Consider the following 18,391-nt stretch of genomic DNA (forward strand, 5'->3'; position numbering starts at 1 on the left):
CTCTCCCTCTCTTCCCCTCCCTCTCCTCCCCATGTTTTCATCCCTAACCACCATCCCTTTTCCTTCCCCTTGATCTCCTCTTCTCTTCCCTCTCTCTGTTCGCTGCCAGTCAAGACCTGTGTGTGTGTGTGTGTGTGTGAGAGAGAGAGAGAGAGAGAGGGGGACTGCTATAGAGCTAATGGTGGAACCCACAGGAGAAACACACAGACAAGGAGAAAACTGATGGCTCGCCAAAAATACCTGCTCTGTTTGTTTTTTCTTTTGTTACATTGTTGTCATTGTTAACAGCTACAAACTGAAACTAGCCACTGTAGACCTGCAGAGTTTGTTATTTTAAGACATTTTTACAATGTTACTGCACCACACACACACACACACACACACTGTGTTCTGCTTTAAACATTATGCTGAATGACATACTGCTTGACAAGTGCTTGTTTGCATTGAGGGCGTATGATAAGATACATAGTGCCTTATTGTTTTCACAGTAATATGATTAACCATTGATTTTCTTTCTGTTTATAAGAACATCCTCACACTATAATGTCATCTGGAGGAGCTCCTATCTAAACATATCCTTTTGCCCCCTGCTTTCAGCACCAGCACTCCTTTATTGATTCTCAGTATATTGACCTTTGGTTGAACTCTTCTGCCTGCAAGTGCCCTTCCTCTTCTGCTCTGTGAGACATGCTATGCACTACGCTATATGACACACCTGGGTGCTTTTAAGCACACCCTCTCCATCAACTGGCTATGAGAGCTTCCATTTGGCCTCTCTGTTATGACAAAGGTATAATGAGGTTTAGATGGCTGTGTACTAGACTGCTATGGCTATAAGGCTATTTGGCTAGGGAGGTGACTATGAATACCTATACAGCCTAGGTGGCAGAGCTTGATGAGAAGCTGAGGCAGAGTGCTGCTAAACATCAAGGTCATGTGTGACTACTTAGAGTGTGACATAGTGAGCAAGTCAAGCAGTCACACGGTCACAAGTTGAGAGAATTAATAGAACAAATAGTGAGAAAGGAGAGTGACAGAGACGATTCTCTGGAATAGGTGATGCTCCAGATGAAGTGATGGTTAATGGTTGCCAAGCTAAGATGAATGCCCCACAGAAGATGGATTTGGGGGCTGGGGGATGGGCAGAGAGTTGAAGCTTTTAGAGAATCCAGCATATGTCTCTCTAATGTGTCCCCGTCTTGATGGGTTTAGGTTGTTTACTCCCGAGTTGTTGACAACTTTAGTTTGCCCATGCATTGCACACAGAAAGCTGCTGGTTGGCTGGTGACTTCAGAAATAGACATGATGGGTGGTTTGTACGTGAACGTGCAAGCTGGAGAATGATGGCGGCATGTGGATGTCAGCCAGGTCACACATGTACACTTGCAGTATGAGGTAGTCTCTCTAGCACAGTCTCCCACCGGACCCTATTACAGAGGAGCTGCCGAGCTGAAGACCCATGCTGCTTAATTACATACGCGTGCACCTACACACAAATGCATGCACACAGATTTTAACACACTTCAACTAATTACACAGCTATTCACCAGTGATTTCATACATGCATGCGCACACACTTGCACATAAATACATGTATACACTTAGACTTGCAAACACAAATAAACTTGAGGTCAGGATATACTCCACTGTGACCACAGAGTCTGGCTGCAGTGTGGCAATTATCCAGTAAGACTGACATGTGCAAATGTGTGTGAAAGTGTCTTCCACAAATCAAGTTATTCATAATGACCTGCATTACATGCACATAAACACGTGTGTGCTCACCCGACAGACACAAACACACAAAAACTCACTGAATCTCCCTCATAAACACTCAAGGCAACATACGCACAAAACAAGTCAAGCCTCATGCATGATTAAACCACACATCCTTGGGGATGATGTGTTGTCATATTGTCTGATTTTGTTTAACAATATGGCAAAATTACTTTAGGATCTAGAGGCAATAATGTTACAATTATTGGAAAAGGGCCCCCCCACCTTCTTTCTACCCTTCTCAACATTCAGTCATCTCCTCTCTTTCAGAGTTAAGGCTAATACTGAGCTCATCCATTCCCAAATGTCTTTGCAGTGGAGGAGCTCATTTAAGCGGACACACAAAAGTATTTGTGCTTGTGTCTGCGAGTATGGCAACGCATCTTCCAGCCGCCCATTCTCCAGCTTAATGCGGAACATCCCCTGGGTGATGGCTTTGGCAGCCTCCAAAATGGGAAATCCATATTTGCCGAGGGGGTCATTGGCGGGTTAGGGGGAGAAAAGTTTTGTGCCAAGAGAGAAGGATGTGCATGTGTGACTTCTCAGGGAGCAAAGTTTTGCATATTTTTTTCTCTTTGTTTATGCTGCGTATTGGGAAAACATGAATGGGTCGATATTTATAAGAGGTGTTGTGCGAGGCAAGACTTCAGGAAGGTAGGTGTTTTCTGATGAGTGCATGTAGGATGGAGGGCTGGGTTGAAAACCCATTTTCATGAAATTGTTTATTCCTTTACTGACACTGTAGTGTCTGTCAGTCATAAGCAAGTGTTTATTTTATCACTTTTCTCTTTTACATTTTTTTTTTATCACAGCACCAATGGAGCCTCCTGTGAAAAACAGGAGCTTCAGTTTGACCTCCCACCAACTGAAGGCGTTAACCCAGCTGGTCTGCACCCTGCTGGGTTTTGAGAGCAAGATGAAGAAACTGGTTACTAACATGACCTTCACTGACTGTACAGGAGACAATACTTGTGTGAAAGGTACAACACCATTCCCCCCAAAATGCACGTGTGCGTACTGTGCATATTAGATGTGTAATTTTTTGGCCAAAAAAAAAATCTCAAATATATTTTGTGTTTAACTGCAAGCCTGGCAGATTTTGAAACGATGATGTTGTTAGACTTCACAGAAGAACAGAAAATTAATACTGTAATTAAAAGGTGAAAAAATGTAAATAATCAGAATAATACAGATTTTTGGGTTTGTTTTTGGGAGAGTGTTGGGGTTACAGCAGGGGGACCTTACAATTTCTAAAACTCTGGCTACAGTCTGCACGTGCGCGACTCCTTCAGGCAAACACCCTCACAAACACACACACATTGTTACTAGTTCTACTGGGACATCTGAGTTGGTTCTGAAGAAATTAGTTATTTTATTCGGGAATTATCTTGGGTGTTATTTAAGTCTTTAGTATCCTTTTCCTCTCTCCCCTTTGAACTGCCGCTGCAGCGATGTTAAATGAAAGCTTTTGGTGCATGGAGTAATTTCCATAAAGGTTACATTTACAAAAACAAGACTTGCAGAAAAGCTCAATTTACAGAGAAGTAAACAGCCTTTAAAGGGCAGTTATCCAAATCATTAATTCCAGGCAATCAAACGACTTAATTACCAGAAATTCATCAGATGGGCTTAAAGGTCAAAAAGTGATGTGCTTGCTGCTTCCTCCTTCTTCCATTCCATGTGGTCTTGTTTGGCTAAATTGCCTTGCCCGGGGTCTCAGGCTTCGCCTTCTGATTAGGAGTCTGTGGCCTTGATGTTCACGCTTTATAATTGCAACCCAACTCAACATCCTGTACGCTTGTCTTCACATCACTCCCCCCTGCATCTCCCCCTCCCCTCCCTATCCACACAGTCTTCCCTGATGGAATTACTCCATATATAGTTGATGCTATCCGGATTCAAATGTAAGCCCCAAATTTACACTTGTAAAGCCATCGTCATTAACATATGCTGCATGTTTTTGCACACTCTAAGGTATGTATACTCCGGTCACTGCGTCTTATTTTGGGTAGTGGGGGAAGAATGGAGTAATGTGACCCGTATCTGTCACTGAGTTACAGTATCTACAGCTGCTTTTATGTTGCCACACTTGGCATTCAGTCAGGCTTTGAACACATACAGTAATATGATACAGTATATTATTAGTGATATAGATATAGCCATGCTAAATAATGTATAGAGTTGAAAAATGGCACATAGTTCTTCATTTTCAAATTGAGATATCACTATTGGTGTTTGGTGAAATTTCACTGGCATGATTTAAACACTTGACCGTGCATAGTTACTAATTAATATCTTTTCAGATGTATGACATGATGGGTGCATTAAAAAAATGTATTGCTCATTTAGGCATCTTGAAAAAGAGAGGGGACAATTTGGACATGGCATCAGATGGCAAGATATCCTCAGCAGAACCACTTCTTCACACACCAGAGGTACGGCTTTTGCGTGTGTTCCTTTGTACGACCCTGTGGGAACATTTCTCTTCTATTACAACTATTCAGAGAGGCAAGATGTTTGTAGGAGTGAAGTAGAATACGTGAAATATTCAAAGACATTAATTGGGTGTTGACGCTTGTTCTGTTTTTCAGGGACATGTTCTGGAGTTTAACTGGATGTCAGCATTTAGGGTGCTGGTCCCTCACATGGAGCGCTGTGTTAAAGTGGCGGTGGATGATGTTTGTGCCAAAAGTCTACAGCAGGAAGAGGTCTTACATTCTCCAGGACACACCTCAGTCACCCTGAGTCGCACAACTGAACATACATCCATCACACATGTCAAAGAAGACTCTTTTTACACCCGGTCAAAGAGAGAGACTCCTAAAATGATAGCCAAGGTAATTTTGTACATAAGATTTTTCTTTTGTTTTGGATATTGAACACACTTGACTGACTGATTGATTGATTAAGCACTTTGAGTTATTTAGAGTGTAGTGATTCTTTCTTTCTTACTCAGGTATACTATAGCTCTGTTAATGACAGTGAAATGAGCCAGAATGTCTTTATGGTAAGTTACAAACAGACAAATGCATTCTAGACGAGGAGCAATACAGGAGTTAAATTATTCACACAACAGTTGACATCCACCACGTCTTTCTGACGGCTTTACAGCGAGAATCCTACAAACTAGATCATTTTGTAACATGCAACTAGTTCAGAAACACAAAAGAGGAAAGATATATCTGGCATCTCCTTTTAGTTGTCCCCTCAAAGGCACAATGTGTAATCTTAATATAAACACAGTGTTAAGTAGTGTTAAGTTCACTACCAAAATAGCACAGTATTGGAACATGCTATTGTTTCTAGACCATTTTCAAGAACACTGACAAAATGAGACAAAAGCTCAATAAACCATCAGTAAATAAATAATGAAAATTCAGATTTAAAATTAAACTCTTGAATGTAATATGCCTATAATTTATAGCTTGGAAATTGTGATTAGGCTATGTAGTTTTGTAATAGTTTAAAAGGTGTTCCCTAAAAAGTAAGCTAGAATTAGCATGCTTATTTAACTACAGCTCAGCAACAATGCCAGTTGGAACGTCAAAGGTCCACGTGGATAACTGGATCACAGGATTTTGCAGTAATGTTTTAATGGGGCATTTCCATGAAGTTAGCAGTGTCAGCTAGTTGCTGATAAACTGTCACATTGAAGCTTTGTCAATTTTAGAAGTCAATTTTTGGTCAGTGATTAGAGTTAGATGTTACTTTGATTAACCTGTTTAAAAGTGTTAATTATAGGACTGTCCTATTCATATTCTTAGTGGTATGGAATGGTGCAGATAGAAAGGGATCTTTGTAATCTCATGACGACTACATGTTGTGTAGAGAAAGAGTTTTGTTAGGTGAATGTATAATTCAATTCAATTCAATTCAGTTGTATTTGTGTAGCGCCAAATCACAACAAAAGTCATCTCAGGACATTTACAAAGTAAGGTCTAGAACTTCTTATTTAGAACTGACTAATTTTAATTATGAATAACGCCTCGAGTTCATTTTCGATTTATATAATTTAGGTGATCACATACCATCTCTATGGAGCACTGGGAGTTTTGGGTGGGTAAGACTGCAACTCTTCGGCCTGGTCTCAGCTCTGGGTTGTCATTATTTAGGCTCTACAATAAAATCAATATAAATTATGACAACTCCGAGGATAGTATGGGTTATACAGATGATAGAGGGATGTATCACAGAGGCAAAGAGGCTGAGGGTAGTGAGCCGGATAAAGAAGTGATAGTGTAGAGATGAGAGGAGAGGTCCTGGGAAATGTCAGGGAGGCAACAGACAGACTTTTCTCAGGAGCAAGACCAGTGTCTTATGTGAAACCAGGCTTAGTATCTCGCCCCAGATATTTGGGGCTGGATTGCCATATACTTACATCTATTTAAAGTGACACCATGCTGTTTTTTTCTTGCACTTTTCTTCATTTTATTTACTACTTTACTAGCATTGAACAACTTTTTATCCTGAAATGTTCTCCAGCTCACATTCCTCCATCTTCCTACCAACCCTTTCTGCTATCCATTGTTCTACCTTTCCCTGCACACTGATTGTACAGACTCTCATTACTGCCTCACCTCTGTACTCTTCTTCCCCTCCTCCTTCCACTCTCCTCCAGCCCTTTTACACTGACAGTATTTGTGGCTGTTATTGCTAACGAGTGTCAGAATTTGTCTGTGCTCAGGACCTGTACAACATATTTATGTGTAGGTCAGTGCTTCAAAGATGAGAGCCTTTCAGCCCAAAGGTTATACATGAATGCATTTGCATTCAATAACACCGAGCCAGACAGACATTCAAGACAAGATCATAAGATATTATATATATATTTTTCCACCGTCCTTTTTTGGCATATGCCCTAGTGTTTGAGCAGAGAGAAAATTACCTAATCATAAAATATGACCAGTTAAAACAGATTATGATGTATCAATAGTTCATACATTTATACTCATGTTCCAATCTAAATCCTTGCTTTCTTCATGTGAATCCACCTCAAAGTCTGTATTACCATACATGTGCTGTCATGATACTGGCCATCTATCAGAGTACTTTTTTCACTGGCAGTCAGATGTGTGCTGAATGCCAATTGCTCTTGGTTAAACATCTGGAACTTTCCCTTCCCATCAGAACCCGAGACTCTGCTTGTTTGGGTGGACGCTTCTAACCTTGATACTAACTTTCCCATGATAATAACGGAAGTGCCTTTTCTGTATTCAGACTTCACTGAATTCCTCGCCTTCATTTTCAGTTTTCCACTTGTGTGTCTACTCCAAATTCTACACACACAAATAGGCCTCCATAACACTTAAACACTTTCCACCACCTCTTTCACCTTGCTGCAGTACTCCTGGTGGGATTTGATCTTAGCTAGTTAAGGTTTCACTCTGACTTCAACACGGATATATACACGTGGTTGTTATTGTGTGAGGGTGGCTGCGTGTTTGTGTATCTGTGTGTGCGTCAACACTGTATGTGTGTAATATGCTTCCCAAGGGTCTCTCCATCACCCCGGTAATGCTGAGCGTTGTGCCTGCCTTTGCTTTTTCTCTCAAAGGTAAGCTCCTAATTACTACATGCACTCAGATTATTGACTTAATTGTCCAAACGGCCATTGTTCGCAGGCCTTTTAACCCCACTGGATGCTTTTATGGAGAAAACTGTGTAAAGAGATTGTGAGATTGTCAGTTGTGTACACGTGCTGGAGCCCTGATCTGACAGAATATCGAACTTCCCAGTCAGCCCGTACAGTAAGTCATGTAATAGAGTGTGTGACCCTAGAATCAAGTAACAGATGCTGTGATTGATTGATTGATTAAACTGGCATAGGTTTTTCTGAATTATGGCAATTTGTGCGACTTGGTTTGATAGTTCCAAGGAACATGAGAAACATGCAGTAGTTTAAGGCTTTTTTAAGAATCTGTCTGACTCATAACTCACATATATAGCTGTATAAATTTAGCTTTGAACTCACATACATGTATCACTCCTTGGCACTTGCCTGATCATCTTTCAGTGTTCTCAATGTGATGTCAATAGGTAGCACATGAGGTAGTAGAAGCAGCAGTGAGCAAGTGTGTGTGTATGCATGTATCTTGCTGTGCAGCTTGTTCTCTGCAGTGATAGGTACAAGGTGTAGTGCTTTTTACAATGTCTGCAGAATACATTACACAAGAGTATATGCATATTATATAATTGTTTTGTGAATGAGTTGGCAACCAGCATCATGCTGTTAGGGTGATGCCAGCCAAACCAATAGGCATTTCCTGTTAACAGTAAGTTCAAATAGGAGCTAATCTTGGCATGTTTGTGAAATATTTTCACTAGCATAGGAATGAAGTATCAGTAATAACACTGTGTCAACCATGCTGATTGACACAGTGTTATCATTCTATTAATTAGAACATTAAAGATTTCAGCTTTAAGTAAATACCAGCAAATACCCATACTGTTGCCAGAGTCTCAGCAAGCACATACACTCAACTATTTTAAATGCCTTGATCAGCCAGTCTCCCAGCCCTTGGAGAGGGAAAGGTGTAGGCAGCCCTTTCCCTATAGGCCTTTCTCTAGGACAAATGTGGATAAATGAGATAAGTCTTGCTTGTAGCTCTGGCAGTTTACAGAATAAGCTGCAGGTCTTTTACATTGCTGAAGCAGCTCTCCCTCCCTCCCTCTCTTGCTCACCTTTGCCTAACCTTTTCTTTTTCTTACCTCTCAGCATGTCTGACACCGCACCTCTTCCTATGTACTGTAACATTTCAGTTTGAATGTGGCTAACATGATGCATGGTGTTATAAAATTACACGTATGTTGATGTATGCTCAGAAGTAAAGGTTCTGTTTCACCTGATACCAATCATGCATGTTCAGAAGCAGATTTTATGTGGAAGGCATGTCTTTGGACATCTGTATTCTACATTTGCGCTAATGTTTGCTTTTCAGGTGCAATGGCTTGCACAAAAAACTCAGCTCAATCTCAAGTGCTTGTCATTCTGATGACTCCTTGTAAATGTTCCATAATTTACATCTATTGAGATTTCTTTCTGATGTTTTCTTCTGTTTTCCCTCTCACTGACAGATTTTTCTCTCTGTTATTGAGATCATCTTATCTTTTCTCTGTCCCAGTTCTGTGGAGCAATCATGGCGGAGTTGGATGCTTTACTACCCTTGGCGGTAGCCTGCAGGGACAGCTCTCTCCTGGAGGTGCGATCAAGCTTTGTGGAGGCGTGTGGGAGGGCAGCTTTTGCCATGTTGGGTCGTTTGCAGGAGAGGGCCCTGGAGGTACCATCCTCTGCACCCCTGAAGAACCTGCCTGCACTGCTGGCCACTTGCATTTATGTGCACCAACGACTGGAGCACTACCATGCCAGGCTGAAAGATTTAAATACTGCTGCAGCTAAAGTGTAAGGAGAGGATGTGTGCATGTTTGTGAATGTGGGTGGGATTACCTGTGTTTGTGGTCATTATGGGGTTGGGGGAAGTGTGGTATATTGGCTGAAGTAAGTTATGTTTATGTTTGTTCTACTATTAATCTGTATATCGACAGTATCTATCTATCTGTCTCTCGATCCACCCACCTATGACCAATTCCAGCCTAAACTGGATGAAAGACAGAAATGGTTAGTGGTAACTGTCTGAATATTGTGATCTCAATGGATAACTTAAAAATCACTTTAGAAGTGCCAGACCTTTGCTATACAGTTCTGCTGGCTGCCTTGCCAGAGAAGCAACCATATCATAACCGAGCAACTGTGTGAGCCGAGTGGTTTCGCTAATCAACAGAAACATGGAGATGGGTTTGTTGAAATCTCATGTTTGCCATTTTCTTTCTGATAAAACCAAATGTTGCATTTACGGATGAGAATTGTACAGTATTTGTTCCTATGCACTATAATCACAGTGACAGATTCACTGATGTACCGTATGAACCAGCAGATGGTGACTGTAGGCGGCAGTAGGTAGTGCTGTTACAGTGATCTTGTACTCCGCACCCATGTGTATTCTTGTTTAAGACCACTCACCATTCCTTTTCTTTAACATTAGTCCATAATTTCAAAACACCTCTTAATATACCATCACTAGACTCATCAGATAGTTAACTGTCTGCTCAACTGATAATAAACTCAATTGCATAACAAACAACTGAATCACAGAGCAAATGAATATATCACAGCTCATCCCGGCTACGTTCTGTGTATTGTCATGTGATTTCTTACTCCTGTCCCAACTATAAGGTTAGATATTAAAAATTCTAGAATATTTAAAAATTCAAGGAAATTGTAGATTTGAGATTAAGAGGAGGGGGTCCAGATAGTTAAAAAAGAGTGGAAATGATTGACAGGTGATAATGACATCCATATTGTTTCTACATCTGGTGAGGTTTTATGCCCCATAATACCCTCTTAACCTCTGTTCTCCACAGATCCCCTCTAAAGTCATCCCTGGTGCCCTCGGTGCTCCAGTTGTCCCACCTCTGGCCCTGTGTGTCCCTCCACCTGCACTTGCACTGTGCCCCCTCCAGTCAAAAAGCACTTTCCTCTCTTTACACATTCTGGTTTTAAGCCTCATGCACCTCTGTTAACACCTCTCTCTGGAAAGTATCAAGGCAGGCAGATTTAAAGGATATGAAATGTCGCAGTGAACCTTAAGGATAAATCATCTGTTCTTTTGTCTGATCATTTCACCTCATGTTTGTTTGATAGCTCCCTGAATATACAGTAGTCAGTTATGCAGGAATTATATGATTGCGCCCAACTGGACTGTTGACCCCAGTGGTCCCTTTGTTCCCCTAATGTACCATACATACTGTATGATAGTTTATGTACTATGTTTTCTGTCATTACCTTTAAATGTTTGTTTCCTTTCTGTGTGTCTAGATCCCTGACTCTACTCCCGATTCAGAAGTACCAAGAAACAGTGAATGCCTTGAAAGAGCAGCTGTCCCACTACTGTATCCAGGTTTGTTTTATGTGCATTCTTCAGGATGCAGAGAGTCACAACTGGGCTGACTCCAAACCCTTCTATGAGGTAAAATGCTCTTATTGCCTGTAATATATTTTGTTGCCTTTCTTTAACCCTTGAAACATATAATTAGTCTTGCCATGCTAAACTATTAAATGGTGAAATAAATGTAAGTTTCTGGCATTTAAGATATATCAGTGGAGTCTATTGAAGTATTACTTATTTACCCCCAAAAATGAAATGTCAGTGACACATATAAGAACCTCAGTATTTTTTTTATTCCTATCATTATAAAAAGTGAACATTCTAATGCTGCATGTCTTAGAAGGCTTGTTCTGTAGATTTTGAGGAACTCTAGGAATTATACTCTAGAGCTTTCTCACTTTTTCTTTTCATTCCCACAAAACACCTTTGCCTCCTACTCTCCCTCTTCTAACTGAGCCTTCTACCTGAGAACATCTGTGGCTTCCTTGCTGCCTCGGGGGCTCCTGGGATTCAGCCGTTGAAGTCTGTAGTCTACTCTGGGACTGTCTGGAAACAGAATAGGGCCCCTGGAACTCCCCTACCTTTATGCCCTTAAACCAATCTAAACCTTCCCACTCTTTCTTACTTCACCCCGCTTTTGCCTTTCCCCCCTTTGTTCCTCCCTCCTTCCCTGGGTCACTGGTGTCAGACAGACCTGCTGTGTGCAGGTGTGTGCTTTTGTTAAAGCATGCCTGTGTACATCTGCACAGATGAATACATGTCTGAGTGTGCAGCAGCATCTCAGCATATGCATTCAATTAGTTGGATATACGTATATGTACACTATGCATCCATAGTTTTGATGTGTATGTGTAGTTGGATGCATCAGGTTTTCATCTCCTTGATCTCTTGATTCTTTCATGGCTTAATGCAGTTCCAATTTGTATTATTCAGTTTTTTGTTTTTTTATTTATAGTACATTGATGGTGACACATGAAACATTTATTATATGAGGCCAGTTGAGGTCAAAAGAAGTTCAGAACATGGCATAATCTTCCTTGTTAAGATTTTTAAGCATTAAGACCCAAATGCAAAATTTCACCTGGAAAAAAATGCTGTGAATTTTATGTAAGACTTAGTCTTGACTCCAGCCAGGCCATATTCCCTAATAGGAATTTATTCACTGTTGACCTGACTGGTTAAATAAAGTTTGACTTGAATGAATGGTAAAACTTCTCAACCACACAAGTAGTTGTGGCTGCTCTTGGTTTTGATCCAACGTCTGCGTCTGTGTTTGCAAAGTCCACAGGCGGAGGATAGCTAACTAATCTCATAGTTAGCCACATAGAGCGTGGTCACGCTCCCCATCACCTGGCGATCCCTAAATGAGTAGCTCCAGGGAGGGAAATGAGACAACTACAATGTGAGATAGATGAGGTGAAGAGGAAAAAAATGAAATGGGACGGAGGAGTGTGATGTGTTGAAGATGGGAGGAAAGTAGAGTTTTGGACATGTCAGTATCTTTTCTACACACACCATCCGCTGGAGCAGAGAAGTTTGGATGAGCTGAGGTAGATCAGGGAGGTTATGAATGAACCCTTCTATATATATGGTATTTTTCAACAAAGCTGCTGGATGCCAGGATAATAATGTCCCCTCTCCCTTCTGACTTCTCATTGTCACTTGTACATGCCTTCTTTTTTCAGAAAACTTTCCCCTCTACTCTCTTTCTGTCTCTCTGTATGTGTGAGCATGTATGTGCGTGCTGTTGTGATGTGTTCAGCAGCTTAGGATTTTAAAGCAGTCTAAAATCCCACTGGGGGATGAAGCCCAGGTGCAGAATGCAAGTGGCGTGACCACTGAGACATTCTGGCGTTGACAGACCTTCCTCTGTCTCTGTCTTTCTTCTCCTTCATGTTTTTCTCTTCTGTGTTTTTTCTTCACTGTCAATGTCCATATCACAATATATCTTCATCTGTTACGCACTCCTTCCATTCTACCACTTTCTTTCACAGGGAGAGCGCTTTTCCTTCTCAGTGCAGATGTGGTTTTACTTCCTGTGTGGGCTCCGTAGTGACCTGTGGGCAGTCCTTCCAGCACAGCTGGCCAAGGAGGTGCTTGGCCAGGTGGTGGCAGAGACTTTACAGTGGCTGGTGCAAAGATATGCCAGGGCCCATCCTTCATACAAGAGACACCTGCAGATCAGGTAGTTGAATATGTACCATTCTGACCTCAGTGATCTTCACTTGAGATTAACTTTCTTTTACAAAGTAGACTACTACAATAATACCTTCTAGCTAGTTTTACTCAATTTCTATTGGTCTGATGGTTGAGGTCTGTTAGTATATCACTGGCACACTACACTATCTGTACAGGCTCAGTGGGTCCTCCTCTACATCCTCTTTTTGGTCTTTTCCTCATTCAGCCGAATGATGACAATGACATACAGTAAGAGGACGAAAGATAAAGAGCAGTGTACCTGTTTAGCACAGCATGATGTCAGCACTAAACCTGGTTTATGTTCCTTGGATATGCATGTAGTTCTGAAGGGACAATTTTAAAGTGTGAGGCTAGGTTAAACAGATGGCTTTTCAAACCTTCTCCAAGTTCTTCTGTTTAGCACTCACATGGGTATTGTTACACTACCTCACCTCTCCTGTATGAGTCCAACTCTGTGTGTGTCTAATAACAATGTACAGTAGACCACAGGGAGGCAAGGATGAGGACACGATATGGAGCTCTCCCCAACAAATTGAGGAAACAGATTTATGGGTGTTAAAAAGTATAAAACCATTGACTTCTACAGTGAAATCCAAAGCTAGCAGTACACTTAACTTCCCAGCAATAAAATCACCAAGTGGTTCTGTAATCTGACTGGCTATGCAATGAGGCTTGCAGATGCCAACCTTTGAAGACAGACATATTCACTTTCAGTGCCTTAACATAATAGTGCATTTTTCCCTCTCTCGCTTATGTTCTCACATTTTTTCTCTCTCATCTCATCATTTCTATTCTCATCTATCAATTCACCTTTTCTGCTTACTGTGTCCAAGATGTGACATTACAGCAGTGTTGATGTATGTGGAGCAGCTTATGTGGAGTTTGTGTGAAAGCCCGGAGGACTTAGTGCATCCCAAATCTTCTTCAACATGTGTCATAATAGCGGGTGGATCAGACTGGCCATATCAAATCCACAGCCTATGTGAACAACTCCTGACAGTCCTTGTCATTGTCACAGCACCCCTGCCTTTGCTGTACAGGTTTGTATGCACATTCTGTTTTTGTTATTTAAATTTACATTCCAGAAAATATGACCTATGTATACCAAAATGATTTGTAATTTCCTTATGATCATATGAGTGTAGCTGCTGAGTGTGTCTTAAATGACAATAGCTTTAACCCCACACTAGATTTTATAAAGACAAAAGTGGACTGCTAATGGTAAAAATAAATAAAATAAAATGGGAAGATACAGGAAGATGATTTTGGTTCCATAAAATTACTACATGGAGTAGCAGCATTTCAATATAAAGGCATGTGTAGATATTTTCTGTTTTAAAACTGTCATTTGCTGTCTCAGTTTCTCCAGGACATTCATGATTAATCCTGTGAAGGAGTCTGTGCCACACCAGCCCAACAGCCCTGTTGTACACTGGCTAAATGCAATCAACCCTGACCTCTTCACAGAGCAGGCCATACAGTATGTAAAATACACCCACTGCACCATATATCACTATATATCACATGTAGTGGATATGTTACATTATGCATGTTCACACACAAACACTCCAGTATGCTAAGCCATTATATGCAGCTCCACTAACTGGATAGAGAACCATATGCATGTGCAGAGCTGCAGCCGCATACCAGTATTATATGTTCAGATACACTATATATCCGGACTTACCCATTGCTTGGGTCTTAAAATTAGAGTTTTTGTGGTAATACAACACAGATGCAAGACAAAAAAGAAGAAATAACAAACTGCTGTTACTGTAGATTTTTTTTATGTTGATGGTTGCTGAGGGCGTACTAGTGTATGTGCTAGTGTATGCAGTTGTATGCATGTGTCTGCTTACATGTATGCACATGTGTGTCCAGTTATTGTTGTGACCTTGACGATGCAGTCAATCACTCTCTTTCTTCACCCTTGACTCCACCCTCCACCCCTCATCTCCCTCACAGCCAGAGGTGATGTCACTGAGTGCTGGGGGAGCACAAATCAAACTAAGCACTGCTCTCCTGCTTCTAAGTATTGGGGAGGTGAAATTAGTTTGTTTTTATGACCTCTTTATTTTTCTGCTCCCACCTCCTGCCTGCTTGCAAGGAGGCCAGAGGGGGCTGCCAGTGGCCCGGGGCCATATCACAGATCCTTATGCAGGACCCAGCCTCTGTGGCCAAAGCAGCCCATTAAAATAAACTAACTATTCTGGGTATTAAATAAAACAATAATAAAATCACAAAGCACAGGTTATAAAGAAATTGTCTGAAGTTATGTTTTCTGGCCTGATGTGTATTTCTGTATTCCTCCTGCCTTTGTATATATGTGTGTCTTGGTTATGTAATTTGACCCTGCGGCCAGGTAGATTTATCAGAGCAGTTAAAAGAGAGTTTCTTGTGAATTTGCAGTCCCAGTGACATCATAAATTGCAGTGTCAGGTTGAGGCACAGTTTTCCTCAGTCAAGCGGCAGGGTGCACCGTGTTCTAGCTTTTTGGCTCAAATAGAATGGTTAATTTCTGGGCACACACCCCTATACAGCCTCCCACTTCCTCTCTCTTTCGATTCTAACTCTGTCAACTCCTTCCAACAGATTTTATTGAGATGTATAAAGTAACATGCAGTCAGCATGCTCTCATACTTGCACACATACATAACCACAAGCATAAGCACTGAAGGGTGCACACACACACACACACACACACACACACACACACACACACACACACACCAAGGATACGGCTCATTACCCACAGCTGGCTGCAGCCTCTTGGTTATACAAAAGATGTAGGAGGGGGGTTCTGCTGTATATTCATGTATTTGGCTGTCTCCCAAATGTTAATTTGCTTTTAGCTAGCCAAGATTAGAGCTAATTCCTTCCTGATGCACTCTATAAGTAAGTGAGAGTGAAGGCATTTTCAGAATAAGTTCATATCAGAAGTGAATGACATTGAAGGAAATTACCATTGTGGCGTAAGAACTATTTCCTCCTGGATTGGCATCAAGGACAACTGTGACATCTGTCTTTGTGTTTCATTTGTGAAGCTTTTTTCCCTCCTTTATTGTCTTGCTAAACAGACTACTGTCTGTACTCTCACCTGACACTGCAGAACTGTCAACTTTGTTTTGCTTCTTTCTGCTCTCAGAGATGGCCCTAAGAGTCAAGCAGCCCTTGCATGTCAGCTAAGGCTGCTGACCTCTGACCCAGGAAGCAATCTCAGGTTGCTGCTGCGGATGCTGCTGTACAGAGATTGTCACCTGCCCAGAGTACTCCTGCAAAACTCTTGTAAGTCTGTTTTTTAGTGTATGTAGATTGATATACAGCATGCTGATGGAAAAAGACAAATGTGTGTGTATGAGAGCTGTGTACATGTCTAGCCATCTATCTTTTAAGAGAAAATTGAAGCCACTTGCTTTACTTCTTTAATATTTCCCTTTTTATATTAGTGGACCCACAGAGCCAACCCTACAGGGGCCATGCGTAGGAAGGTGTTTACCACTGTCTTAATTATGATGCTCTAAGATCCTAAGCGAGTTATTCAGACCTTAGATGAGCTCTGTCCATTTTATGAAGTTATCATCAGCATCTTTGCCGTCATCATCATTTTCACCTTGGTAATCATCATCGCTAAATCAATAGAGCGTAGTAATAAACACTCAACAGGCCCAGGCGGAGCACACAGGCTGACCTTTAAAGATTTTCCCTTCCTTCTTCTCTGCTCCGCACTGCAACAGTCTAACCTTTAAAGACTGTTGTGCACTCGCACATTAATTCACATTATAGCGACCTCATTAATAACCACTCTCACTGTCTCATTCTTTTGCTCGGTCAAAGTCTGTCTCAGAGGCCCTGCAATGCTTCTCCCCGCACGCTGCCGTAAATCAAACACTGGAAGCGCTGAGTCTCGCGTGTTATCATGGTGACTGGCTAATTAACCAGGAAGCAGACAGACAGACAGAAAGAGCAGCTTGACTGAACACCTACACTTCCCCATACATGTATATCCTCGAACGTCTTGGTGGTTTGATGATATGTAAATGGATTTCTTTGCAGAGGGATAACTCCTCCCCCACATTTACAGTAACAGTTTTTGCTTTTGTGAAACTCACCCTAACGAACGTACACTACAGTACTTCTTTTGAACACAAACACATGCACACATACACGTACACGCACACACGGCCTTTTTATTATCATCAATGTGGCTGCTTCCAATTACAGGGGTTTGCAGAGAGGACTCTTGTGACTGGTTGACTGGTTTTCCGGAAGATAAACAGGTGTATGTATTGGCTGTGTATCAAGGCTGGATAATCTTTGAGAGAGAGGAAGGGAAAGATGGTGAGGAAAAATAGAAAAAGCAGCTGAAAACCTGACATAGAAACACAAACACACTGAAATTATTGTGTGCTGCAGCAGTAGTGGAAACTCCACAGAGATGTGCCAGCACACTTTCATCTGTTTTTTTCTGAACTCATCAGCCGCTCCATAATGGGATCATTATTAAAAGGCACCTTGTTAACCTGCCCTGCTCTCCAGCACCCCAAGTGGAAATTAATGTTAGTCACCACTGTCTCCTCCGAATGTTGCAGCCAGATATCCAGAATACTGTCTCCTTATGGACCAATTACCATAAAGGTAGAGAACAAGATACAGGTGAAACCTGCATAATGACATCTAATTGACTGATTGTAGGCCAGGGTGGCTGGCCACATTTTAGTGTGTGATAGTTAAAGAAAAAGAGAGAGTGAGGAACGTAAAGAGGAAGAGATACTGACAGGGAGACAGATGAAAAATCAGTTCTCATCTGGACCTTCAGTGGTGGCAGTGCACCCCACCTGTCTGCTATTAAGCTGACGGAGATTATTGGCCCTGTTATGCAGCAGCTAATTTAGCCCTGTCATTTTAAAATATTTTAACATTAGTCAGATGGAAATCATGCTGCCCTCCACCACAGCGCCCCCTCACTGACTGCTGCATTGAATACACTCTCCTTTTCAGATAGCTGTCATCTCCCACACAGCAGACTGACAGACCGCTGGATGTCTGCCACCTCTGGAGCAATGGGCCTTTCCTCAGCAACCCCTGTCAACTGTAACACACACAAACAACTTTTAACACACAAACCACATATATAGACATCCATATAGGTTACACACGCACATACCTCCATCCTCAGCCCTGTGCTCAGACAGCAACCCCCACAAGGACACCCTGTCAAAACCTCTTCCTTTTCACTTCCTGTCTCCATGTGCTGTGGATCCCACAGCCAAGGGCTTTGAAATCTGTTTCTTTTTCAGTTTTTTCCCCCCCTGGTCTGTTTTTTTCCCTCCACCTAACACAGATGTGGCTTTTTCTTCTCCTTCTATTCCACAATTCCTTTTGTTCAGCCTTTCTGTTAACATATGTCAGGTTGGGCAGCCTTGACATTTTCCAATGTGTTTTTGTGCAAAGAAATCAAGATGATGATTCATAGG

General features: G+C 41.6%; 1 protein-coding gene across 1 annotated transcript in view; it reads left to right on the forward strand.

Annotated features, from left to right (window-relative positions):
* kiaa0825 (KIAA0825 ortholog) overlaps positions 1 to 18,391 on the forward strand; it is a 43,416-nt gene that overhangs the window by 19,658 nt on the left and 5,367 nt on the right. The window contains exons 7-16 of the mRNA XM_020594595.1: positions 2,589 to 2,756; positions 4,126 to 4,211; positions 4,368 to 4,613; positions 4,733 to 4,783; positions 8,898 to 9,175; positions 10,649 to 10,799; positions 12,713 to 12,903; positions 13,751 to 13,957; positions 14,278 to 14,397; positions 16,063 to 16,202. Coding sequence (XP_020450251.1) covers positions 2,589 to 2,756; positions 4,126 to 4,211; positions 4,368 to 4,613; positions 4,733 to 4,783; positions 8,898 to 9,175; positions 10,649 to 10,799; positions 12,713 to 12,903; positions 13,751 to 13,957; positions 14,278 to 14,397; positions 16,063 to 16,202 — 1,638 coding nt within the window. The remainder of the gene's footprint in view (positions 1 to 2,588; positions 2,757 to 4,125; positions 4,212 to 4,367; positions 4,614 to 4,732; positions 4,784 to 8,897; positions 9,176 to 10,648; positions 10,800 to 12,712; positions 12,904 to 13,750; positions 13,958 to 14,277; positions 14,398 to 16,062; positions 16,203 to 18,391) is intronic.

This window comes from Monopterus albus, unplaced genomic scaffold, assembly GCF_001952655.1.
Source record: "Monopterus albus unplaced genomic scaffold, M_albus_1.0 scaffold23.1, whole genome shotgun sequence".
Classification (NCBI taxonomy): Eukaryota; Metazoa; Chordata; class Actinopteri; order Synbranchiformes; family Synbranchidae; genus Monopterus; species Monopterus albus.